Below are 24,942 nucleotides of genomic sequence, written 5' to 3' on the forward strand. Positions count from 1 at the left end.
GCCAGAAAGTCGTCTTGGCCTAGCTTTGTTTAAAGGGTTTTCCTTTGTCTTAGGCTCTGCACCAAATTTCAGGCTGAACTGGAGTCCTTCTGGACCCTCCCTTCTTCCCCCCTCGGGCAAAACGCTTTGAAAGGCGCTTGGGTTTTTTTTTTCTTTCCATTCTTCCTCCTCCCGCCCCCTCTCTTCCCCAGTCTGCTCCCTCCTTGTCTTCCCTACCCTCCTCCCGCGCTGGGACTGGGGCAGCCCTGGCTGTGGGGCCAGGATGGAGTTGGGGTGGTGATGGGGGGCTGGTTCCCAGGAAGGATGCGTTTCCCAGGTCTCCGTGTGACACACCTTCTGCCAGCATTGACTTTTATATAAATTTATTTATTCTGAGTTAACGTTCTACTGCCAAAACAGTTCGCAGGAAAGGTGCCCTGTGGCTGGTGGAAGGGGAAGCGAGGGGCAGGGTGAGCTGCGCGCTGGCTGGCTGCTACTGGTTTGGCTGAGCTTTTACTGGAGGCTGTCTGGCAGGACCCTGGGCTGCCCCAGGTGGGGAGGGAGAGGGTTCAGGCTGTGCATGGGGTGAGGACGGCTGCGGGGAGGGTGAAGCTGCTGCATTGGAGGCTGTTGCCTTGCCTGCCCTGCCCTGTCCACTCTCCTGGGGTCTGGCAGCCCAGTGTCAGGCTCCCCGTCTCCCCCCTGTCCTCCGGGTGCACTCCCGTTTCTCCTGCCATGGTCCTGGCCGGGCTGAGCCGTCCCACGCCGCAGCTGGCTGCTGCTCCTGGCTGCTGGGCAGTGGGGACACTGCCGGCACATGCCCCCTGTCCCCATCCCTGCTCGCCCCTCTGTGCCAGAGCAGCCGGAGAGGGGGCTCCCCTTCCCCTGGAGCTCCTGGGCACCCTGGTCCTCCTCTACAGTGGGCGACTAGAAAAGCAGAAAGGAAGGTGTCCATTCCCCCGAGGCCAGCGGTGGTGGAGTTTGGGGCGCGGGGGGCTCTCCCTGGCGCTGCCTCACTCGCAGGGGTCCCCGCTCTGCGCCCGCCGTGCCGCCTCCCGCTCGCTCAGCAGGTAGGTGTCGATGAAGACGAAGAGCTCGTCGGGGCTGACGGGGGAGATGTAGCGCTCGCGGTCCGTGCCCGCCTTGTCCAGCAGCACGGCGTTGAAGTGGGAGCGGGTGAGGTGCAGGAACTGCCTGGGGGTGCAGGGGGGAGCCGCCAGTCAGGGCTGGGGGCGGTGGTTGGGGCTGAGCCTGCCCACCCCAGGCAACCGTGCTCAGGTCCTCCTGGGGTGGTGGCTCCCATCTCTTCCTCAGTGTCTGTGAGCCCTGGGAGGCTCTGGGGATGCTGTATTCAGGCGTGCTGGCAGTGTCCCCAAATTGCACAACCTCATGCTTTGCCATCCCCAGATGTGACCCCATCCCTGCTCCCCTCCTGCGGGCACCTGGCTCTGCAGGACACTCCCCCCCCCTGCCCCGTCCCCCCCAAATACCTGAGCTCCTCGATGATGCCGAGGGACAGCTGGTGCTCCCGGATGCGTCCCACCTCCCGCGGGGGCTGCCCCACCAGCTCGACGGTGGTGACATGGCGCAGGTCCAGCCCGCAGGCGGCTTGCTGTGGATGGCGGGGGGGGGCGCGGTGAGAAGGTGCTGGTGGTGGAGGTGGGAAAGGGTGGTGGTAGGGGGTCAGCAGGAGGGTGTCCTCACCTGCAGCATGGAGATCTGCATCTTGTAGTAGCGGTTAGAGGGGTCGGGGGCCGAGATGACGAGGAGGCGGCGTTTCTCGTGGAACTGATCCAGCAGGCTGGCGGCCGAGCTCACGGCTGTGTTGATCTGCATGGCTGGGGGTGAGAGAGGCCAGCGTGCGGGGAGGTGCCATTTTCCGCTCCCCCCCTCCAATTCCCATCACCCCTTCCCCACCCCTCCATCCTGCCAGGCATCGTGGCGGGCAGGTCCTCCCCTGCCCCTCATCGCTTACGTGCGCAAAGGGGCTGGGAGCCCGTCCACTGCTGGGTGGACTGGCAGACGCGCAGGGAGGTCCCCTGGTGCTCGTACCCCCCCTCGCACAGGTACTCGCAGGTGGCACCGTAGTTGTTGCCGTCGGAGGTGCAGGAGAGGTAGCCGTTCTGCGGAGGCTTCAGGATGGGGCAGCGCCTCACTGCCAAGGGGGAGGTTGGGTGAGGGGCTGGGGGCCATGGGGCACAGCCCCGGCCGTGGGGCACGGAGCCCGCAGCCGGGGAGGAGGGGACAGCCATTGGAAGCAATCGGAGCCAGCTTCACCTTGGACGCGGACGGTGAACTTGCAGCTGGCTCGGTTGTATGCCTGGTCGTGGGCCGTGTAGCGGATGACGTGCTCTCCTTCGGGGAATTCGGAGCCGGGCTCCGGGCCACGCAGCATCACCCTGCACCCGGCACGTGGGTTTCTCCGTCAGGGCCCTGGGAGGTGGCATCCAGCACGGCCCCCACAGCCCTCCCCAGCGGTGCTTGCGCCACTCCTGCCCTCACCTCTTGATGATGCCATCAGCGGAGTCCTTCACGCGAGGGGGGTCCCAATATACAGTAGCCGTCAGCTTGCCTGGCTCGGCTATCCGCTCCCGCGAATCCGGGCAGCGGATCTTGGGAGGCTCCAAATCTGCCCGTGGGGAGGAGAGGGAGTGGGGGGACCCGCCAGTGCTGGGACCAGGCTACGAGAACCAGGCACCGGCCCCGGGGCTCAGCCACCCCCAGGGATGCTGCACGCAGCCCAGGCAGCCTGTGGCCAGCACGACCTGCTGTAACGCCAGCACCGAGTGCCACCATCCTCAGCCCATGCTCTGGGGTTAATGGCACCTCAGGGACCAGCGGGGACAGAGGTTCCAGGGCTGGGAGGGCAGGAGCCAGCACTTGGCAAAGCTTGGGGTGGGGGTGATACCTTCAGGCACCCCAGGGATGGACAGGGATGCAGCGTGGGGCTGGCGTGACGGTAGAATTTACCTACACAGATTGGCTCGCTCCCACTCCAGCGCCCGTCCTCCATGCAGACGCGGCTCCGGTCACCCTCCAGCTGGTAGCCGGGCAGGCAGGTGTAGTCGCAGCGGGAATCCATCTGCACGCCGGCCGAGCACACGTAGGAGCCCCGCAGCACCGCCGGCAGCACATGGCACCGGATTTCTGGGGACAGAGAGAACAAAGAGGGGAGGGAAGCGGCTGCCAGGCCATGCTGGTGGGCACAGCACCCTGGACTGGCTGCCGGGGAGGCTGGCAAGCCGATGGCTGGGGCACACTCACGTCGGCAGTACGCCATCCCAGACCAGCGGCGGCTGGGCAGGCACTGGACGGCGCTGGGCCCCACCAGCCGGTAGCCACGGGCGCAGCTCAGCTCGCAGCGCGTCCCCAGGCTGCTGCGGTAGGAGCCCCCCCGGGGTGAGTAGCAGGTGGCTTCTCCACGGTGGATGTTGAGGGTGGCACACCACTGGGGCACTGGGGGAGAGGAGGGAGGTGAGGGGGGCAGCCGGCCCCACCGTGCCTCAGTTTCCCCATGAGGACCCGAGGGATGGGTTTGGGTGCCGGTACCTCGGCGGTAATCCAGGGCAGGCTCGGGGGGGGGTTCTTCCACGTACACTTCATTGGTGTGGCTCTCTGCTGCGTAGTAGCCGGACCCTGGGGAGAAGGAAAGAGATGAGGCGGGTGTGTGATGGTTCATGGCCACAGCAGCACCCAGGCAATGATGCCTCCCCAGGCAGCTGCACCCTCCGGCCCCGAAACATCCCAGTAAACGATCCCATCCCCGGGCAGACCCCGTCCTGCTGTCCCTGGGGCTGCCACCAAGGGTTAAACCCGGCGGACAGAGCCCGATCCCCAGCGACGGACATGGTGTGCGCTGGCACCAGCCCGCAGACTAAACATCGGCGGCAGGAAACGGGGGCTGGCGTGGAGTGGGCTGGCACCCACCCCTGGCTTCGCGCTGCCAGGAATTCCTCCTTCCACCCGCTCCTGTGGCATGGTCCTGGCCACCACACATCCCCAGGGAAGGAAGCAAGCTGCCTCTCCTGCCCGTCCCAGCGGAGGACGGGGATGCAGCCCCTCGCTTGGGCACCAGAGAAGGATGAAGCTGCTGGGGGGGGGGCGGTTGGCCGGAGCTGCTGGCCCCACACCATCCATGCTGTGCGGAGGGCCCCCATGCCCCACGGATGGGGGGAGGACACCTTACACCAATCCTTGCGGGTTCCCCTTTGTGTTCCCGTACTGTGTTCCCATGGGCGAGGGAGGGAGCTGTGCAGGGGGAGAGGGATGGCTTCCTTCACCTCGGCCCCGGCGCCTCGGCCGGCCGCGGCATTCCCCAGCTCTGAGCTCATGTTTCCTCTGCGTTTCCGCCGGCCCCCGCCACCGCTGCCCCCTCCTCGCCGCCAGCCCACCCCACCGCAGCCCCCGCTCCGGCATGGCGGGGATGCTCAGCCCGGGAAGGGACCCGGGGGAAGCGGCAGCCCTGCTGCGGCTGCCGCCATCTCCCCTTCCCCTTGCTCTGGGATTTGGGAAGGGGATATCCGCCCAGGCCCATCCAAGCAGCAGCCCCGCCGTCGTGGGGAGGAAACTCCATTACAAATCTTTCCGACATGAACTTTACCACAGAGCGACTGACTCCCCACTGCTTCCCGCAAGCTTCGTTAAGTCGCCCACTCGTTTCCACAAAGCCTTCTATCCCGACGTCCTTCCCACGCTGCCACGGCTGCCTTTGGGGAGCACAGGGCTGCCATCCGTGGGGCTGGCGGTGGGGGTGTGTCAGTGGCACAGTGAGCAGGGCTGCTTCCCGGGGGCTGCCGAGCCCCCCGCTGGGGCTCCAGGGACGGGGTGGGCCGTGTCCCCGCAGGCAGATGTGCTGTTTAATTGCCATGTTCCCTTTTCATGCAGGCGCTGCCTTCTCCGTCTCACCTGGGGACAGCTCGGAGCTCCGGCTGTGCTGGGCAGGAGCATCCCCACGCTGGCAGCGTGGCAAGAGGATGGGGAAGGGAGCAGGGAAGGGGGTAGGGCTTTTGGGCAAGGGCTTTTAATCCTTGACCCAGCTGTCTGGCTGCGGGGGGGGGGGGAGGCTGGGTCTGAGCATTCCATCCAGGCAAACATCTGCCGGCCGATGACCCCCGCGGGAGACGGGAGTCAGCGGGAAAGCTGTGCAGGGGCGGGATGGAGAGGCTGGATGTCTTCTCTCTGGATGCCTCCCAGCACCCCCCTCCGCTCATTCCTGCACCCCCCAGCACCCCCCCACAAGCACTGCATACCCCCCTGGCACAGATGCTCTCCCCGGCACTGCCGTACCAGGGCACCCCCCGCCTCTATCCCTCCCTACTGCGAGCCCCCGAGGGGAGCGGGACCCTGTGGACTGCCGCCCTCCCCCAGGGGAGCCCCACACCCCCCCAGCACTCACCTTCATGCCACGTGGATGACACCAGCCTGGTGAGGACAACCAGCAGGACGGGGGCTGCCTCCTGCACCATGCCGGGGGGGCTGGGGGGCCGGGGGCTGGCCAGCCCGTCTGCTGCGCTGGGTCCGAGGGCAGCAAGGATGGAGAGGGGCTGGAAACAGGGCGACGGCCCCCCCACCGTCGCTTTGTCACCACACGGACGCCTGACCCTCCTGCTTGCACCGAGCAAACCTACTTTTCCCTGCTGCTGCCCGTCCCAAACATTCAAAAGCCGTGAGTCAGGCCCAAAAACGATGAGATTGTCAAAAATAATAAATCCCAGGATCACCCGTTTTCCACTGCACCTCCTGCTTCTCCGAGGCTTTAAAAGGTTGTCAGCTTTTTTTTTTTTTTCTTTGCAAGCAGAAGAGCCAAGAGCTTGTTTTGACACGGGAGAGAGGGTAGCCAAGCCTGTGCCAGCCCTGCCGGGATCTGGGAACTGGGGTCCTGGGGAGACCGAGGACAAAACCGCAGGAGACAGGACCCAGGACCCTTTTCCCACCTCCTGCCGGGAGGGAGGGAGAGACCTCACTGCAGACGGCGGGCTCCGAAACCGCTCCAGAGGCAAGTGATTCCAGCTGGGGTCTGTTTTCCAGCTCAAGTTCAGCCCCTGTGAGGCTGCGGTAACTAAGTGTGTTCGTTAGGACCCGCCGCCCCGCATCCCACGGGATCGGACAGGAGGAGAGGCAGGAGCCGGAGCCACCCGGGATTTTGGCTCTGGACCGCCCACGTGTGGGGGGGCGAGGGACGAGCCTGGCATGGACAGGTAGGAGACCTGGCACGGGGTGGCGGCAGGGGGGGGACGGGACATGCTGCCTGAATGCACTAATTATGTGGCGGCCAGGCCGGTAAGCACACTAATTAATAACACAGCTGTCCTGAGTGGGAGAGGGCTGCCAGGAGGCCACCGTGAGGGGCTGCTTGCTACAGGGTGTGGGGAGCCCGCAGCCCCCCACAGACCAGGTACATCCTCCAGGAGGGGACGGGGTGCTCCTGCCATGGCAGGCAGGATGCCCATTGCCTGCTGGCATGGTGGCCATGCCATGTGCGGCTGTGCGAGGTGGCTGCCCCAGCTGGTCCTTGCTCTGCTGGGGGACACCTGGGCAGGGAAAGGGGGGCCATGCTGCGGCTGGGGCTGCATCACCCACCACTGGGGCAGGAGGGCAGGGACTGGGTGGCACAGTGCAGGCAGGAGGTGGCACAGGACAGGCAGAGGTGGCACGGTGCAGGCAGGAGGGGGCATGGGACAGGCAGGAGCAGCCCAGAACAGGCAGGAGGTAGCCCAGAGTAGGCAGGAGGGGACATAGCACAGCCAGGAGTGGCACGGGACAGTCAGGAATGGCCTGGAGCAGGCAGGAGGGGACATAGCACAGCCAGGAGTGGGCCGGAGCAGGCAGGAGGGGACATGGGACAGTCAGGAGGGGACATGGGACAGTCAGGAATGGCCTGGAGCAGGCAGGAAGGGACATGGGACATTCAGGAGTGGCCCGGAGCAGGCAGGAGGGGACATGGGACAGGCAGGCTCCGCCCCGCCGCGGAGGCTCGTCCCGCCTTCGGGCGCGCTCGGCCGTTTCCGTGAGCGCTCGGCAACTTCCGCCGCCGCTCGGGAGGCTCCGGCGGGGCGGGGCGGGGCGGGGCCTGCCCGGCGCGGGGCGGAGCGCGGCGCGCGGCGGGGCCCGTCCCGGCAGAGGAGGGCCCGTGTCGGCCATGGCGTCCCCGTCGCGGCGGCTGCAGACGAAGCCGGTGATCACCTGCCTCAAGAGCGTCCTGCTCACCTACACCTTCGTCTTCTGGGTGAGCTCCGACCCCCGCGACATGTCGCGGCCGCGCCTCCCTGTCGCGACAGGCGCGAGCCACGGCGGCTTTTCCCCTCTCCCCAGGTGTCGGGTATCGTGCTGCTGGCCGTGGGCGTGTGGGGCAGGGTGAGCCTGGCCGTCTACTTCTCCCTGCTGGACGAGAAGGCCACCAACGTCCCCTTCGTCCTGGTGGGCGCCGGCACCGTCGTCGTCCTCCTGGGCACCTTCGGCTGCTTTGCCACCTGCCGCGGCAGCACCTGGATGCTCAAGCTGGTGGGTGGTCCTGGAATGGGTGGGACGGGGTCCCATCCCCTCCTGACCCATCACAACCCGTCCTGACTCGTCCCATCCCATCCCATCCCAATACATCCCAACACTTCCTTCCCCATCCCATCCCAACCTCATCCCATCCCAATCCCAACACATCCTTCCCCATCCCAATCCTATCCCACCCTGTCCCACCCTACCTCATCCTACCCTATCCCATCCTACCCTGTCCAGTCCCATCCACCCCATCTCATCCCACCCCATCCCATCCATGCGAGCCCACCCCGTCCCATCCTACCCTGTCCCATCCCACCCATCCCACCCACCTCGTCCCATCCCGCCCTTTCTGCCCGCAGTACGCCATGCTCCTGTCCCTCATCTTCCTCATCGTCCTGGTGGCCGCCGTTGTGGGGTTCGTCTTCAGGCATGAGGTGAGTCTGGGTGGCCACTGCTGTCTCCCGATGCTGCAGAGCGAGTTTGGTGCTGGTTTTAACCCAAGCGCAGTTGCAGATGTTGCTGGAGGGCAGCGATGATGTTGGCAGTGGTGCTTTGTGTGACTAAAATGGGGTTAAAAAAGCCCAAAGAGCAGCTTGGTCCCCGTAAGAACCCATAATGTCCCCATAAGGACGAGGATGGGTGCTGGGTCCGCCTAGCATGGCATGCTGCCCCTCCGCCAGAACACGCAAAGTAGCCCTGGACGTTAGTTTCTGGCTTTTGTCTATCTTCTGCAATAATTTCTGTAATTAAAGCTCCTCTGAGGGTTCCCGCGCTGCGGAGCAGCCTGCTCGGGGGGCGGTTGGCACCGTGTAGGTCCTTGTTATTACATGCGGCATCCCTGCCGCCACAGCGCATCCCAGCCTGCCCTGTAATACAGCGTTTAATTGCCTGGGTGGCCGGGGGAATGTCTGCTGGCCGTGGCCGGATTCATTCCTGCCATCGCCAAGAGGTGACTAATGCGGGACCGCGGGTCCCGAAGCAGGGGAGGGGATGGCAGCACCGCAGAGACCTCTCTCTTGCAGATTAAGACAAACTTTGAGAGTAACCTCAACCTGGCCTTGAGGGACTACAACGTGACCGCGGATCGGCACAGCGAGGCAGTTGACACCATCCAGAGAACCGTGAGTGCCACCGGCTGGTGTCTGTCTGGTCTCGGGGAGGCACTCACCTTGCCCTGGGGTGTCCCCTGGGACCCCCTATGGTATCTTCATGCCCATCGCAGTGGTTGGGGTCCTTTTGCCCTGTGGGATTTTGAGTTTGGGAGAAGATGCTAGGTGCAGTGGGGGCAGTTCCTAGAGAGGTGAGGGCAGGAGAGCTGCGGGAATGGTGGTAGGACTGGGGGGTCAGTACTCTGGTGCGACCATGCACCCCAAATATGCTTTCCCCTCCAGCTGCACTGCTGTGGGGTGCAGAACTACTCGGACTGGGAGAGGACCGAGTACTTCAGCCAGAGGGGCATCCCCCGCAGCTGCTGCAAGAGCCAGGACGACTGCTCGGAGGAGGATCTGAAAGACCTGAGCAAAGCCAAGCTGAAAGTGTTTGTGGATGTAAGTTAAGCTCAGAAAAATCCCCCTGCCAGTCCTGGAGGTGGGGAGGGCAGAGCTGGGTGGGTGGAGAAGGGCTTCTCTGGGAGGCTGGAAAGGAGAACTGCACTCTCAGTGCAATCCCTGTGGCCCCGGGACTCCCCTGATAGGCAAAGGGTATGGAGGAGCGAGCTCCCCCTCATGCCTGAGGTCCCCCCCACTCCTTCCTCGGAGGCCAGGGACCAGCCGGACCCAAGTGTTTGGGAAGACAGTTGAATAAGGAGGTAATTTCCCAGTTAAAGTTAGTTTCGGCAGCGCTGACGTCTCTCGACAGCCGTGCAAAGTCCTGACCCGTTGGTGAGCGCGGGTGACCTCATCCAGCAGGGACGGCCAGGTGACGCAAGGGACGTTCCTCTGATGAGTCACCTTGCTCAACCCAACAGCTCCCCGTTGGGAGCAGCCCAAGGGCAGCGCTCCCCGTGATAAGGCGGCTGGGAGGCTGCTTGGCGCGGCGCTGATAGGGAGATGACTTTGCTGAGGTCAGGCAGGAGGGTGGCAGCCAGAAGCCCTCAGCTGCCCGTCCGGGAGCATCTTTCCCTGGAGCTCTGGGGAGGTGCCGGTTTGTGCTCTGGGGCGGGGTGAAAAGCACTGGACCCACATATTCGCTTTGCCTCCTCTGCAGGGTTGTTTTTTCCTGGTAACGTCAACGATGGAGTCAAAAATGAGCGTTGTGGCTGGAATCTCCTTTGGCATTGCGTGCTTCCAGGTAACTCTCCATTGCTGGCTGGCACAGGAGGAGTGCAGAGTGAAGCTAGCTTGTCTCTGGAGGTATTTCATTTCTGGTGTGTGTACAAAAGGCACGGCCTGTCTCAGCCAGGGAGGAGCAGCTATTCTGCAGATCCCCCTTGGGTTTAATCTCGCCACTGAGCAGCTTCCAGTCTCTTAAAGCCCAGGCTGAAGCACCAGCTCTGTTTCTATGGGTCTGGGTTATTTGAGAATAGCTCCTGTCTGAAACAACTGACTTCAAGAAAACCCAAACGGAGCCTGTGCCGTGCTGAGTGAACTCCCTGCGCTCGCTGTTGGCAGGGATCAAATCTACGCCTTTCCTTTTCCTACCCACCGACCTTCCGTTTCATCAGGGAGGCGTTTTGGCGTCACTTCTGCGGGGCTGGGTCCCTACGAGCAGCTCACGCCCCGCAGGCTGCCCGACCCTGCCACTGCTCCATCTCCCTCCTGTTCCCCACCCTCTCCTTTATTTTATCCTGCTCTGGCAGGCTTTATCCCGGCAGGAAACGAGAGGCCCCTTCCGCATCCCACCGAGGGAGGCTGGCTTTGGAGGGGCTTGAATTCACCCTCCCCTTGATCCGGCATGCAGAGGCCATGGCATTAGCCTGGGACCACCATCTGACGGCCCCAGCGTGGGGAGAAGGAACCCTGCCAAGATATTTCTCCTGTAATGAGCGTGTCACTGCACGTTTCCCGTAACGGATGGACCGCGCTGGGGGAGAGGCGGGAGCCAACAGCCCCCGGCTGCACTCGGTGCTTCTGAATGCTTCCTTTCGGTTGTGGCTGGGAGAGCCGTGAGCTGCTCTGCCGTGCCCAGCCGCTCACCCCGCTCTCCTCCTTTAGCTGGGCTGTCCTCGCCGTGGGGTCACTGAGACGTGACCCGCGTGCAAACGGTGAGCTGCAGGGCTCCCAGCCGCAAAATTATCTTGGCTTATGCCAGGCTTGGGAGTTTTATTTGGCTTTTATTGCTCTTTCAGTAAGCCGTGCTGTGTCGTGCGGCCGGCAGGGACCCATCATCCTAATGTGCCTCTAGCTTTGCTTGTGTAGGTCGGAGTCCAGCAGGATCTGGCCCTAAATGTCTGCGCAGGGGCTGGGAGGCCACGTTGTGATAACAGTAGCGTGTCCTTCAGATGTTGATGTGAAAACGGCAACCTTGCTTCCCTGCTGTCCTTTCAACGGGGAGAGGTGGCTGCTATTCTCTAGTGTCCGTGTAATGGGCTGTGACGCTCCTGATATCTGTGTAATCTCCAAAATTACCGTAAAACAGTAGATGCTTCGTGAAGCAAAAATGTAACGGGACGGGATGTGGAGCATCTCTTGCGAGGAGCTTGTTTGGCTGATGCCTGCTGGGATCCTCCGCTTCAGCCTCTCTCAGTTACTCCGAAGCAGGGCATGGCAGCCCGTGTTGTGACTTATAAATCCCACTGTTCTTCTTTGTAATTTATAAAACTGATGTGCTGGAGCGATTTGTCAGGCTTTTCCCCTAAAACATCACATCCTGGTTTTGGCTACCTCTGATGTGTGGGTTGTTTTTTTTTTTTTTTTTTTTCTTCACTTTTTCAGTTGATTGGCATCATTCTCGCCTGCTGCCTGTCCCAGTACATCACGAACAATCAGTACGAGATGGTGTAGCTGGCCCCTAGCATGCTGTGGCTGTGGCCAGGTAGGTCTCTCCAGCCCTGCAAGCTCGGTGGGCCACCTCGGCATCCCCAGCTGCTGTCTGGTCCCCTTTGGGGACCTTCAGCAGGGTGGCAGGTACCACTTTTGGGGGCATGTGATGATAGAGGGCAACTGCAGGACCGTGTCTGCTGCATCATTTTAATCTGCGTATAAATCCAGCCTTGTCTGTTAACGCTTTGTCTTGTGCCCTGCAGGGTATGCTCTCCGTGGCCGGGGAGGATGCCACCACCTCCCGTTTTCCTCTGGACACCGTTTCGTGAAATCTTGCTTTGAACTGACTGATCTTCTTCTCAACTAGCTCATAGAAAGGAGTGCAGCAGCTGTCCTGGTGCGCTCAGGGACTTGTCCTAACACTACTCTGCTGTGCCACCGCCTGGGATGATTAGTGTAGCTGCGGTGGTTACAGCACACGCGCTTCCGTGGGCGACACAGCCCCCGGCTCTTTATTCGGCCGGCGGTGCGCTTGAGTGCCAACCGGCCTCGCGGGGCTCCCAGTGCTCATCTTCGGTGCCTCCCTCGGGAAAGCGATGCTTCCCCTTACCTCTGGCAGCCCCCTGATGTCCCCTCCCTCCCCGGATGCGGTTGCTCTTGAAATGGGGCCGTTGCCCTGGTAAAACGGGACCCTGCCTGCCTGAAAGCCCTTGGCTCAGCAAGGTCTCAGTTTGTTGCCAAGCTCTCTTTCATCCCTGACCTGGGTTTTATATACTTTTTTATAGTTGTACTTTTTTAAAGTACAGGCTGTAGTGATTCTTTGTAAGCTGTAGCGAGGTTTGGTGATGTAGCTCCTGGTGCCTTTACCTTGGTAGGTGTCCTTGCACCGAGTCAGCTGTGACTTGATCGTCAGTATTATATGCTGCTTGTCTCATTTTGTGTATTAAGTAGAATTCTTTTGTCCTGAGACACAATAAATATTAAGATATTTTACTCTATGAAACCTCCTTGGCTTTTCTTTTCATTTGCTGGAAATTCCTCTGCTCGAGTCGCTGCAAAGAGCAGCAACCCCCCCCAGAGGTAATCTGCTCACCCCAGGCCAGACGATAACCTCTAGATCATCGCAGCTCGCGCTTTCCCAATGCTCCCTGGTGCACTTGTACTTACAAATAACTTCTGTAATGGAATTTTTCTTCATAACAGCGGTTGTGTAACAGGGCTGAAGCAGAAAGCCTGGAGCATCCCAGCCCAGGAGCTAGGCGGATGAGCTCAGACCCGTGCATCCTCCGTCGGCCGCTCGCTCGGAGCCAAGGGCAGGGCAGCGCTGCTGGAGCCGCCTGCATCCCCAGCGTCTCCCCGGGGCGAGAAACATGGATGTAAGCTTTTATGTTTGTTTGGTACTGCTCATCTTTGGGCTGTGTTGTCAGCAAGCCTTTGTCTTGCTGGGCGTGATGCCGCAGTAGTGTGGAAAAACTCTTCCACCACCCGGCTTGGGGGATTTTTGAGTCCCAAGCACCGAATTTGGAGCAGCCACACCATCCTGTGGTGTGGCAAATGAGCAGGTATGGGGCAACCTCACTGCTGATGGAGGAGCCCGACGGGGAGCACCTGAAATCCTTTTGTTGCGGGTGAGTAAATGGGACTGTTGTCAGCGACTGGCTGGCCAAAAGCATCCCGAGCCGGTACAGCGAGGCAGAGCGCGGAAGGTGGGGTGCAGAGATCAGCCAACGGCTGTTAATGGTGGGGTGGAGATTGGGCAGGAGCACGGGAGAAGCAGGGCCAGGTTTGGATAAACCCATCCCCATCAGAAAGGCTGCGGAGAGGGGAGCACCCCTGCACCGGTCCATGTCCCTGCACCCATCTGTCTCCCTGCACCGGTCTGTGTCCCTGTGCCCGTGTGTGTCCCTGCGCCAGTCTGGACCTCTGCCTCTGCAGGGGACAGGGATGGCGGAGGTGATGCCGGGCGAGCAGGGATGGTACCAGCAGAGGGTGGCACAGAGACCCTGGACGTTTCCGAGCTGCTGCAGGAAAAGCGGCACTGACTGTCTGTGCTGATGCGGGGAGCGTGGAGGCTTGGGCAGCCTGTTTGTCCCCATGGCCAGCGACAGGCGCTGCGGCCATCAGAGAGTGTAGATTTTATCTAATTAAATAGTGCTTGTGTAGACACCTCGCTTTAACGTGGGGAGACATCAGTGATGTCCCACAGCTAGGGGCATGGGCTGCCATGTGGATTTGGGACACTGCTGGCCTGGCAAAGGCATTGGACGCGTCTTGGTGACCCATCCAGACCAGCCGAGCTGGGACACGAGCACCCTGGCTAGCCCCAGGGCTCCAGTTCCCCGCGGCAGCTGTGGCCGGTGGGCTTCACACGTCCCCTCTCAAGGGAATAAATGTCTCGGGGGACCTGTCAGAAACGCCTGGTGTCCCCAAGGGTGGTTGGTGTCTCTTGGGATGCCATGCAGGGAGCTCTGCTGCACCATGCTCCTGGCAGCTCCTGGTGTTTTAACCACGTGGAATAGGGATGGATGGAACTGCCATTAAAACATGCTTACGTCCCCATGGGAGCCGCAGGGATGAGGGGAGGGCCTGGCAGCCCTGGGGACACCACGGCTGGCGCCGGGCACAGTGGTGGTGAGCAGAGCCCGACCCCCTGCTCCCTCCTTTGTATGCCCAGCTGGGCAGGCTTGTCCGTCCAGGTGTCCCCTGGAAAGCCCCAGCTGCGGCAGTGAGTCACTCCGGGTGACATCAAAGGGGTTTCACCTGGTGACACCCATGGGATGCCAAGGCTGCTCGGCAGCAGCCAGCTCCCTGGGATGAGGGCTGGGACCTGAGGTCGGGCATGAGCCCCGAGGCCATGAGCAGGGGAAGGCTGCACGGGGGTTTTGGCTGTTAGCCCTCAGCGCTGTCCTGCTCAGGGCAACCGCAGTGTCAAGGACTTTTTTTTTTTTGCCTCCTACAGCTCGAGTTTTGCCCGTTTGTCGGTCCGGAGGCCAGGGACAGCAGATGGCACTTGGGCTCCTCCATGCTGCTGCTCCCTCCAGCTTTGGCCACCCAGTTCCCTGGGGCTCCTTGTGCCTGCGCCTGCCTCCACCTTGTCCGCAGGCTGCCGTGCTGGCGGGGGACTGCTGCCACCCCTGAGCTGTCACCAGCGACTCCCGAGAGCATCCGAGCACGCTGGAACAGAGGGTCGGGATGTGCTGAACAATCACCAGCACTGTCAGGGAGCAAATTAGGGACCTCCGCACGTTCCCAGCGAGGCGAGCGCCGGCAGTGCCCGTACCTGAGTTATGGATGCTTGTGACAAGGCAGCCGAGCAATTAGATCACTTCTCAGACCCATTAAGCATCACAGACTGAGACTAAACGACTTTCCATTTTCTTTGCAATCGCTCATACAAGACGTTTATTGTTTGCCTCTTGCCGCTCAGCGTGGCGACGAGGCACTCGAGCACGGCCTCCTCCAGCCCCGCGGGAGCAGCGCAGGATGCCGAGGGGACTGGCGCGGTGAGGGTTCCGCGGCCGGTGGGATCACACGTTCATCGGCAATTAAGCAGGTAACGACCTGCCCATCAGCTGCATCAGGATGCATCCGGATGGGTGGTGACACGGCAGGTGGGTGCAGGATGGGATGCAGGTGGGACGCAGGACAGCAGCCCAGCGCTGGGGGCTACACCCTGCCCAGCATCCGTGCGATCCACCAGTTGCAGGGCATGATGATGCGGCAGATGACCCTCCCGCCCTGGTAGCAGTAGGGGTAGGGGTAGTAGCCCAGGAGGGGCTCGCAGACCCGCCGGCAGTAGCGGTTGGCGCGGCGGCACTGGGCACAGCAGTAGCCTCGCTCATCCCACAAGGGGTGGAACTCCAGCCCATTCTCCGACTGTCGGGAAGAGGCAGCGTCAGCATGGCCAGGGGGGCGTGTGGCTGGGACACCCCGGGAACATGGACAGGACACCTTGGGAGGGTAGTCAGGGCACCCCGGGAGCATGGACAGGTCACCCCAGAAGCACGGACAGGGCACCCCCAGGAGTATGACCACGACACTCCAGGAGCACAGCCAGGGCACCCCCAGAGCATGGACAGGTCACCTTAGGAACACCACCAGGACATCCCAGGAGTGTGCCCAGGACACTCCAGGAGCACAGGCACCTTGGAAGGGCAGCCAGGGCACCTCAGGAGCATGGACAGGTCCCCCGGGAACATCACCAGGACACTCCAGGAGCATGGACAGGACATCCCAAGGAGCATGGCCAGGACACCCTGGGACCATGGCCAGGGCACCCCAGGGTGTGATTCCCCGCACTCACATAGTCGTTGACAGGCAGGTCCTCCTCAGTGAGCTGCCGTGCCCGGCGTTTGGGCCCCAGCTGCGCATCCTTCTCCACCTCGTGTTCGCTTCCTCCATCCAACCAGCTCTGGTTGTCCACGAGCAGCTCAGGATCTTCTTCTTCTGCCCCTTCAAGGTCAGCCAGCTCAGGAGCTATGAGAAGAGCCCAAACGTTGCTGTCACCAACCAGGGAGCAACCAGGAGGGAAATGCTGTGACCTACAGCCCCACCAGCAAACCATCTCTACTCCGTTGCTTCCTGCTCTTACCCAGCCTGGGTGAAGAGCTGTAGGAGACAATATGGCAGGAGGAGGGGGTGGAGGAGACATGGCCCATCCCCTCCACGTGCTTGTGGGTGGTGGGTGCCTGTGGGTGGGTGCTGCAGGTGCGGGGAAGCACATCCTCATGGTGGGCTCTGCTGCTGTGCGGGGGAGTTTGTAGATCCCCGGCGAAGCAACATGATTTGGGGCAGGTTACACTCAGCTAGAGCACCTGTTATTGGCTTAGGTGAGACCCACAGTAACATTAATTTTCTTCGCAGCAGGGTTTAACAGCAGGGACTGAGGAAGCAGAAAGGGGACAGCAGCCAAGGACAGGAGCCTCCCTTTGCATCTGGCATCTCTGATGCCCACTTGCTCCTGGGACTATCGGTGGCTGTGAGCTGATGGACCCTTGGGGGACAAAGACGTGCCTCTGCAGCTCTGCAGCTGCAGAGCAGAGGGAGTTTTCTTGGTAGGAGTTTTTAAACTAGCTCGTTTGGACAGAAGTGGGTTAGAGAGAGCAGGTAATTACACCGACGGATCTCAGAGGCCACAACCTCTGCGAGGGCTGCGTAGCGAGCAGCTGGAGGTGGCAACCCCGTTGTGTGATTTAGATGCAGGTGTCTGCTCATGCTCTGATGTTCATGCGGCGATGAAAATTTAGGCGTCCCAGTTTCCAGCAGCGCTGTCTTCTTTGCAGGTACAAAGGGGTTTTGGTTTTTTTTGCCTTGTTACGAGGAGGGTGGCCACTCTGCAAAGCGTGGGGCGGTGGGGAGCCGGCAGAGACGAGCGCTTTGCAGAGAGAAACTTCAGCCCCTGCTATTACATTGGCCATGTTCTCTTGCGGTCATGGCCAACATTGTGCTGATGTACAACGGGGCTGTGGAAATGGGTTCCCACCACATTGCACCAGGGCAAATGGCAGAGGGGACACGGGTGGGTGGCAGGGCTGCTCCTGGCAAGGGGGATCATGAGCACTTTGTGGAGGAGATGGCTCCTTGTACCTGCTATCGGCGTGGGGTGGATCCAGTAGATGGTCACATTCCTGCAGATGTCAAAAATTTTGGAGCTCTTCAGGAACTCCTTGTTCTGAATGGGCTTTTCCCCAGGCACCCAGACCACAGACTGCTCAAAGTAGGTGGTGGTGATTTCTTCTCCCTGGAAGAAGGGCAAGATTTCACCCCGCTGCTGTGAGTCGCCCTCTCCCCACCGCTGGCTGCTTCTCCTCCCCTTGGCTTACCCAGAGGCACCTCTCCCCTCCCAGAGAGCAGCTGGACTTCACCTACCTTGGCTTGTGGTCCTCACTGGGTGCACAGGCAATGCCCCATTGGCCCTCACGTAGGGAGACCCATCACGAGCCTTCTCTTTCCTGCCCTCTCTCAGCCAAAACCACCCCATTCTCTCCCCTCTCCGTTCATCGTGCTTCAAGAGCCTTCTCCTTGGTGCAGTCCCCACCATCTGCAAGAGCCTTCTGGAGCGCCCCAGCTCATTTCAAACCCCAGATTAAAACATCTCCTCTCTGCTTTGCTCTTACTACTTAATTTCTCTCTCCTTCTGCTACTGATTTTGTGATCGACCGCTTTAATTTATTCCTCACAGAAATTCCTTGCACAGCCCTATTCCTGTAATTTATACCACATGTCTCTGCCGTTGCACTAGCCCATGGTGTGTTTTGGCAGGCGCTTAGGGAGGGAGATATATAAAGATCATTGGATGGGTCTGCGCTGAGCGATCTGCCAAGGCAACGTTGTCTATGGCGGCGGTGGTAGCCCATAGAGCAAGCTGGCAAATGGCATTTTTCTCTCCAGAAGGCGTCGGGAGCTGTATTTCTCTTTTAGAGAGTTTTTTTCCTTATGGCTTTGGGAAGCCTTAGGAAAGCGCCAACACAACCTGCCCCAGTCTGAGTAGTTTTCGGCGTCCCAGCTGAAAGCTGCGGGGCTGGGGAGGTGCTGCCTGAAGGGATGCTGGCAGGAGATGGCTAGATCTTAAATCTACATTTACCTCACTGGGTTTTACGTTACAGCTCTCTACCTGGGGCTATGTTCTGCTAAAGCCTGGGAAGTCGTATCCCTTTTACGACGGTAGCCGAAAAGATCTATTAGCTTCTCAGGGCGTAATCAAAGAATCCGTGTCTGGGAATTTGGGTCATGATTCAGGGAAATGTTTCTGCCCACGCTTCGTTTCAAACGTGCGTCCTGCCGGCATTTTATCTGCAACAGCTTCCTTGGGGGGGGGGCAGATTCAATCTGCTAAAAACGGGGAGGTGGGAGGGCTGTGCCACCGTCGGGGGCTCAGGGATGGGGACGGGGATGGGGGACAACTGCTTTCAAGGGACAGAACCATTGCCCCAGGGTTGCGCTGTCAGAGAGGGGTGAAAATATGGAGTCAAATGCTTTTTCCAGGCAGCGGGATGCGGAGGGGAGCAGTGAAAGGGGTGTGAGGAGCGACCCGGGACATGGGTGGGAGGGAGGTCCGTGCAGGACAGGGAGGTGGCCCCAGCCCGGCGCTCCCCACCTCCCAAGCCCTTTCTCAAATCGTGTTTCTTAAACGCGGCTCCTCTTTTACATTCATGACTTCTGCCTCATGCTGCTCGAGAACGTGAGGCGCAGTTCTTGGAGAAAACAATTGGGTTGACTTTTTGGTGCCTGCTAATCCTGAGCTGCCTTGTGACCTTTTGACTACAACAGGATTATTGTTCTTGATCTCCGGTGTTGTGCCGAGAGGTTTTCATCTGTCGGCTGCCTAATCCCCTCTCTTCCCACTTGTTGTTTTCAGGAGCAATCCTCTGAAATAAGATCATTTTATGAAGAGATCACAACTCCTTATTTCTTCATTGTGGCATCGCTGGGAAGGCTGGAGCAGGTGGGAGGGCGGTGGGGACAGCGGCCGCGGTGGTGGTGGTGGTGGTGGTTCACCTTTTTTATTCACAGGAGGTCTCCTGGTTTATTCACCTACCTCAAGCTCGGGGATCTTGGCCTCTGTGGTCTCTGGTAGGACTTTAGTCTGAGTTTTGATGAAACATTTTTGAAGTCCCACAAAGAAGATGCCGGTTATTCCCTACAGCATCAAAACAAGCACCGGGAAAAAAACAAAAAGCAGTCAGGGCAAAGCAGGAGGATAAATAACGCCATCACGCAGAGGGTACAGCTAGGCGAGGGTTCACTCGTCTTTTTCCTGGTGATGTTTTTGTGCAAACAGCAGCAGCGCTCGGATGTGCTAACAGGTTCTCCTAAGGGATATTGCATTTTACGGTTCGGGAGAATTGGGCTTTTTACAAATATTTTAAGGCAGATAGTCATAAAATTTTTACTTTGCTCCCCTTCTCCTTATAACTACCACAAGCTCTAGTTATCATAAATAAAAATATGCAGAATAGCATCTGACCGTTATGGTTATGTGAACATTCAGCCCCCAGTTCCTGCTAGGCTATTAGCTAAAAATTTTGCCATATGTCACTGCACAGGGTATTTCCCTACAAATTTTAATTGGGTTTCAGAGAGAGCCTACAACATTGTCATGAGGTTTTAATGCTCTCCAGACAGACAAATGCACTGGGCTCGGATAGATTTATGATGATTGCGTTCCTTTGCAAGGGTAAATCTGATAACTAGGTCTTGCTTTTAAGATGTATTTGGTTGGAACTGAACCACGCCACTATTAAATGCCGGTGGAGGTTTTTGTAGATACACATCTCCTTTCCTTTGAGAGCGTCCCTAGAGAGTCTGCATCTGGGCATTGCTCTCCCTGATCATCCTTGGTCTTGCTCCAGTGACCCCGTGGTGTCCTAAGGGATCCCACCGGTCCTGCCGCAAGACCTGCCACACTCACGTTTTTGAAGTCATGGATCTCCAGGATTTCCTCGCTGCCGTTCCCACTCCTGAAGGTCTCCGTCCTGGCCAGCGGGTCGATCTCCATCACAATCTTCTTCTTCTCGCCGTGGCTGAAGAACGTGTGCTCCATGTCATAAACCTGCGAGGGACAAAACCGCACAGGGGTTGCCTCAGCCCCCACCTGATTTCACATGCTGGCCCAGGGGCGAGCAGGCTGGTGCTGGGTACCCTGACATGGGGCTGGCTGCTTCCTCACACTCTGGCTCTGGGCCAGGACAATCATCCGGATAGCGCAAGGAGAGGCAGCTCCCAGGCACCAGGACTGGGAAAAAAGGCAGGATGGGGCCAAGCTGGTGGGGGGACATACGTGTCAAGCCTGGGAGGAGATGCTCATCCCACATTTGAACTAGGAGCTTTGCCACGGCTCAGTCTTTGCTGGTGCTTTCTGTGGCATGAGCCTGCTTATGTCCCAGGCCGGACTGAAGTCCTGAGCCCAAGAGACATCGATTTCCCCTCTCCCTGTCTTTCTTGCTGCATCACTGCATCCCTGACTCACTTGCTCCATCTCCTCTTGCTCCATTGCTGCGTCCCTGGCTCACTTGCCCCATCTCTGTGTCCCCATCTTTTTTGCTCCATTGCTGCATCCCTGGCTCACTTGCCCCATCTCTGTGTCCCTGACTTTCTTGCTCCATCATATCATCCCCAGCTTGCTTGCCCCGTCTCTGTGCCTTCTGTTTTTCCTGGAAAGGCAGAGGTAAAAGCCTCTTGTCTCTGCCTGGAGGAGATCAGGGATTGTCTGCGGATCAAAGCCCTCCTCGAGGGCTGCTGAAGAGCTTCGGGGCGTAGCAGCCGGCTTCCCGGCGGCACTCATTCCTGCGGGGAGCCGGGGGGAGCATCCCTCTCCTCCTGGCAGGTGCTCGCCGCACTCAGCCAGCCCGGCAGCCCTCCAGCCTCCGCGGATGCCTGACCCTTCAAGGATGAGTAGTGGCAGATGCTATTTGAAGCACAAAAATGATTCCGCTGGCGCGGCAAGGGCTGGCGAGCCTCGGGGAGTCTCGTTTCCCAAATCAAACAGTGCCGTGCGGAAGAAAAGGGCTTGTGCAAAACCCCTCGGGGCAAGGGGGGGATGATGGAGGTGCGGGGACAGGAAAGCTCTGTTTGTCCCCTGGCATGGCTGTGGAGCTGGGGAAGGAGCACCCTGGCCCTGCAGCAATGCCCAGGTGAGGGGCAGGGGCTCTGCCTGCAGCCCTAACCTAAATGCTCCCCTGGTTCTCACACATCCTTCCCCATCAGGGGGTTCGAAGCCTCTTAACAATGTTTCCAGCATCAGCATCCCCTGTTTTGCAGCCCCTGGAGGAAGCCTGGGTGCAGAACTGCCGGGTACCTTAGCCTTTGCTTAGAAGAGCGATGTGCGCCTTGGCAGCCACGAGCATCTCCCGTTAGTCGGCAGGAGGCTTTTATAAAGATATACGGCTGTCGATGGATTTTATGGGATGGTAAAAATAGTCTGCAGCCTAAAATGGCTGGAAGGCCGCTGGTTTTGACTGACGAAATGCGCACGGTGCCATAAATCAGTTGTAGGAGGGTAGGGTCCCGGGTGGCACCTTACCTTCCAGTGCCTCTCCATTTACGAAGAATTACTTCAGCCAGCATGGTGGCCAGCTAACCCATTTGGGCTTGGCTGGCTCCGTGCTGCTCGGAGAGCTGCAAGATATTTTATAGGGCTGAAAAAATGACGCTTGCTCGCAAATTGTTGAAATCCGCCTCCCCGCACGGCCGCGACGAGCCCCTCATTAGCTGACTCATGGGTGCCAGCGGGCATGGATGCTGCCGTGCGGAGGGCAGCGCCGTGTCCAAGGCCACCCCTCGGAGGAACAAGTCTTCTTTAAAGGTTTTTTCTACTCTCTGGTTGCATGAAGGGAGCTTGAAGGGGTCTTCAGTCTTTCAAGAGTTTAATTCCCCTTGGTTTATGTTTTGAGTATTGGGAACTTCCAGCCTCCCTCATCCTACTGTTCCTGGAGGAATCCCAGTCCAGCTGGAGAAGCCGCTGCCCCGCGGCCATGGAGGATGCGGTGATGCCGGATGCCGGGAGCATCAGTGTGCAGCAGAAACATCCTTGCTTTCCTGCTTCCAACCTCACACTTTGCTTGCCCACCCATCAGGGGTTGTGAAGGACTTTCAGAAATACCAACGGACTCCATCCTCCAGGAGTGCCCACCGGTGAGGACGCCGAGCGCCCTGGATAACCCTTCCGAGGCTGCGGCAATGGCTGGGAGAAAACCTCCCCTCTGGGGGTTAACTGCCTCTTCCCCCCGCCGCTGGCACGCACCCTGTTTTTCGAGGAACAGTAGAGACTTTATAACTGTCTTGGCAGGAGCCTGGAGGCACATATGGCTTTTATTGCTTTTTCTTTTCTTTTCTTTTTCTTTGGGGGGGATGGTATTTATTTTGATTTGCTGATAAGAAGACAAAGTTTCTGGCGAGTAGCTTGCTTCCTCTGCCCGGCGGGAGGGCAGCCTGGCCAGGCTGGGGCAGGGAGGAGAGAGGGGATGCCACCGTGGGAAAAAGGCCACCTTGGCTGCACGTGGGAATTTTGGAGACGTTCCTGAGAGTCGGCAAAACCCGCTGGCGCCAGGGTGCGAAGCGGGGGCCTCCTGGATGAGCACGGAAACTCAACGGAGAGGAGGATGAGGAGCACCAGGCACTGTTGGCTTCAAGGTTAAGCGATTTGCTTGGGGTACGGGACAAAAAAAAACCCAAAGGTTTTTGGCAGAATTGCCAAGATCTTGGCCGGAATGGGTAGAGATGCCGCCCCTGGCGCGCTCAGCACTTACGGCAGCGTCCGTCTGGGGAGCTGGGAATAAACGAGCACAATCCAGTTAGCAGGAGCTCCTCCAAAAGCTAATCCATCTCACTGTCCCCTCGCATTGCAGACACATTAAAGTAAGAAATATAATCCGTGACAATCAATCACCGCTGCGTCCTGGCTTTCTCCCCTCTTTATGCGGTGGCATAATGACTTTTCCACCAGTTTCTGGCAAGATAATCGAAATGAAATGGAAAATATTTTCTTACTTGTCATAAAATTTGCTGCCGGTGAAATAAGAGTAACTTTAACTCTTCGTGGCGTAGCTCCCATCCCCTGTAATTGTCAGTTAGGGAAAGAATGCGGTGACAGAGGAAAAAACCCAGCCTGTACAAAGTAAAAGCTAGTTATGAATAATAAAAAGATTTTTAAGAGTCCCAGGAATACTTGTGGTCTAAGAAAACGCACTTTGTAAAGTTGCCTGGGTTTCAGGGTGTAGTTAAAAGTTTCAGTGAGTCGGGGGGTGGGGGGACACGCAGCTCTGTCTGGGGAAGCGGCACTCCGAAACGCGGGATCAGAGGGGGGTTTTACTTACTTTTCTGGGTGTTGGGTTCCAGAGGTATTTGACACCCAAAAAAATGAGAATGAGAGAAACGAGCAGCGCGCTGAAGAGAAGTCCGCAGATCTGGTGTCGGGTGCAGGTCTTCTTTCGCGTCTTGGATGCTTCCGCCTAATTAACGAGAGGAGAGGGATAGGCAGGGGCTGGCTGGTGGTCCAAGGAGGGATGAGTACACACGTGTATCGGACATTTATCATGCTGTCAAGCTGCACGGTGGCAAAAGCAAGCTACAAACTCACGTCCAGAAAGCGGCGGTCCTCCGGGCTCTCCCGAGCCGTGCCTCCCATGGTCTCCGCCGTGTGCGAGGACGCGCGCCTGCTCCGAGGTGGAGTTAGGAAGGCTCTGGGCTGCACATGCAGCAGGGGGAAGGCTGGGTGGCTGCCACCCCCGTGACGGTGGCGGCCAGCTTCCCCCCACGGCTGCCGGCCCCCGCTGCTTCCGCAGCCCTTGCTGTTTGCAGGGTGCAAAAAATTCCCATGAAAACTGGAAAGACGCCCGCAGGAAGCTCCGCTGCATGGTGTCCGTCGGCCACATCCAGTTTTTCCTTTTGTCTCCGCTCCTGCCCCTGCGCCGGTGGCTGGAGGTGCCCCAGACGCTCCCGGGGGCTGCGGGGCTGCAGGCACTGATGCTCTGGGGGGGCTCCACAGACGTGCAGGGGGGATTCTGCAGCGGGGATGGCGTGGCAGGGGGACATGGGCACGGCGGGGATGGGGGGCAGGCGTGTGTGTGGGCGTACGCGTGTGTGAATGCGTGTGTGCGTACACAGGGGTACCGGCATGCAGGTACCTACGTGTGCGTGTGCGTGCAAGCGTGCCGTTATGGTTTGGGAACCCACGAGGATTTATTGTCATTTAGACAATTATTCTCTCACCTGATGTCCCCTCCCCACCCAGAAAGGGGAATTGGGGAAAAAAAATAAAGAAACCCAGGGGCTGAAATATAAACAGATTTAATAGAATAAGACCAGATAATTAATATTAATAACACTAAAGAACCAATCTTGCTCCCGATACAAATACAAAATATGCAAGGGTCATACCCAGCCCATTCCATCAGCTGTGCCCTCCCAGCAGGGACAGCCAATTTGGGACACTGCGGGAGGAAAGGAAGGGCTCTGTGATCTGGCACTGGGGCAAGGAGTTCTCAGGATCCCAGCCATCAAGGGAGAACGAGAGAACTCCTCAGCAAACTTTCTAATTTATATAGAATGTGACGTTCATGGTATGAAATAATCCTGTTGGCAGCTTGGGTCAAGTGCCTGGGTCTCACTCCTCCTCCTGATCCCCGCACCTGGGGAGCTGGAAAACACTGAGACCTTGAAACCCACACCCCAGAGCTGGCTGTAAAGTAAATATTTTCATGTTTTCAGATGCTAGAGTCTTCTAAAAGTGCAGTTTTCCCAAGCATTAGAAGAGAATGTGTTGCTCAAACCAGGACACATGTACATCCCTCAGCAACGCGACGCCGAGCCCAAGCTCTCCCTGGGGAGGGCTCTGGCATCCCGCACCCGCGTTGTGCACAGCCTTGCCCCAAAGTCTGCCTAGCCAGGAATTTCCTGACTAATTTCATTTTATTTTTTTTTTCCCCGACGTTGAAAAATTTCCTTTTGTTGAGATCCTACCATTTCTTGGTGTAAACCAACCCCTTTCAGGAATCCAGTGTGAAGCCTCCGGTCTGAACAGGATGAGACTCCCTGGTGGAGAGGAGCTGGCACA

At 59.0% G+C, this 24,942-nt stretch overlaps 3 protein-coding genes across 5 annotated transcripts; 1 reads left to right on the top strand and 2 right to left on the bottom strand.

Moving 5' to 3' along the window:
• Positions 1-242: 242 nt before the first annotated feature.
• SRPX2 (sushi repeat containing protein X-linked 2) lies at positions 243-5,758 on the bottom strand. Of its 2 annotated transcripts, XM_063346722.1 has the most exons (10): positions 5,375-5,758; positions 3,529-3,615; positions 3,244-3,435; positions 2,950-3,126; positions 2,482-2,608; positions 2,257-2,378; positions 1,955-2,134; positions 1,684-1,817; positions 1,470-1,591; positions 243-1,173 (listed from the first exon to the last, which is right to left on the bottom strand). In XM_063346722.1, exons 1-10 carry the CDS (start codon positions 5,442-5,444, stop codon positions 993-995), a joined length of 1,392 nt encoding a protein of 463 aa, XP_063202792.1. In that variant the 5' UTR covers positions 5,445-5,758; the 3' UTR covers positions 243-992. The 2 variants fall into 2 exon arrangements, with proteins under 2 accessions (XP_063202792.1, XP_063202793.1); XM_063346723.1 differs by lacking the exon at positions 3,244-3,435.
• A 939-nt stretch (positions 5,759-6,697) lies between these two features.
• TSPAN6 (tetraspanin 6) lies at positions 6,698-12,397 on the top strand. 2 transcript variants are annotated; one of them, XM_063346724.1, is made up of 8 exons: positions 6,702-7,204; positions 7,291-7,479; positions 7,830-7,904; positions 8,493-8,591; positions 8,862-9,017; positions 9,676-9,759; positions 11,343-11,442; positions 11,654-12,397. In XM_063346724.1, the coding sequence occupies exons 1-7, from the start codon at positions 6,878-6,880 to the stop codon at positions 11,409-11,411; spliced, it is 999 nt and encodes a 332-aa protein (XP_063202794.1). In that variant the 5' UTR covers positions 6,702-6,877; the 3' UTR covers positions 11,412-11,442; positions 11,654-12,397. The 2 variants fall into 2 exon arrangements, with proteins under 2 accessions (XP_063202795.1, XP_063202794.1); XM_063346725.1 differs by lacking the exon at positions 7,830-7,904 and having other exon boundaries at positions 6,698-7,204.
• Positions 12,398-14,806: 2,409 nt separating this feature from the next.
• TNMD (tenomodulin) lies at positions 14,807-23,663 on the bottom strand. Its single transcript, XM_063346768.1, has 7 exons — positions 23,467-23,663; positions 23,204-23,338; positions 19,801-19,941; positions 18,928-19,029; positions 16,977-17,130; positions 15,694-15,866; positions 14,807-15,266 (listed from the first exon to the last, which is right to left on the bottom strand). Exons 1-7 carry the CDS (start codon positions 23,512-23,514, stop codon positions 15,057-15,059), a joined length of 963 nt encoding a protein of 320 aa, XP_063202838.1. The 5' UTR covers positions 23,515-23,663; the 3' UTR covers positions 14,807-15,056.
• Positions 23,664-24,942: the final 1,279 nt, after the last annotated feature.

This window comes from Chroicocephalus ridibundus, chromosome 9 (genome assembly GCF_963924245.1).
Source record: "Chroicocephalus ridibundus chromosome 9, bChrRid1.1, whole genome shotgun sequence".
Lineage (NCBI taxonomy): Eukaryota > Metazoa > Chordata > Aves > Charadriiformes > Laridae > Chroicocephalus > Chroicocephalus ridibundus.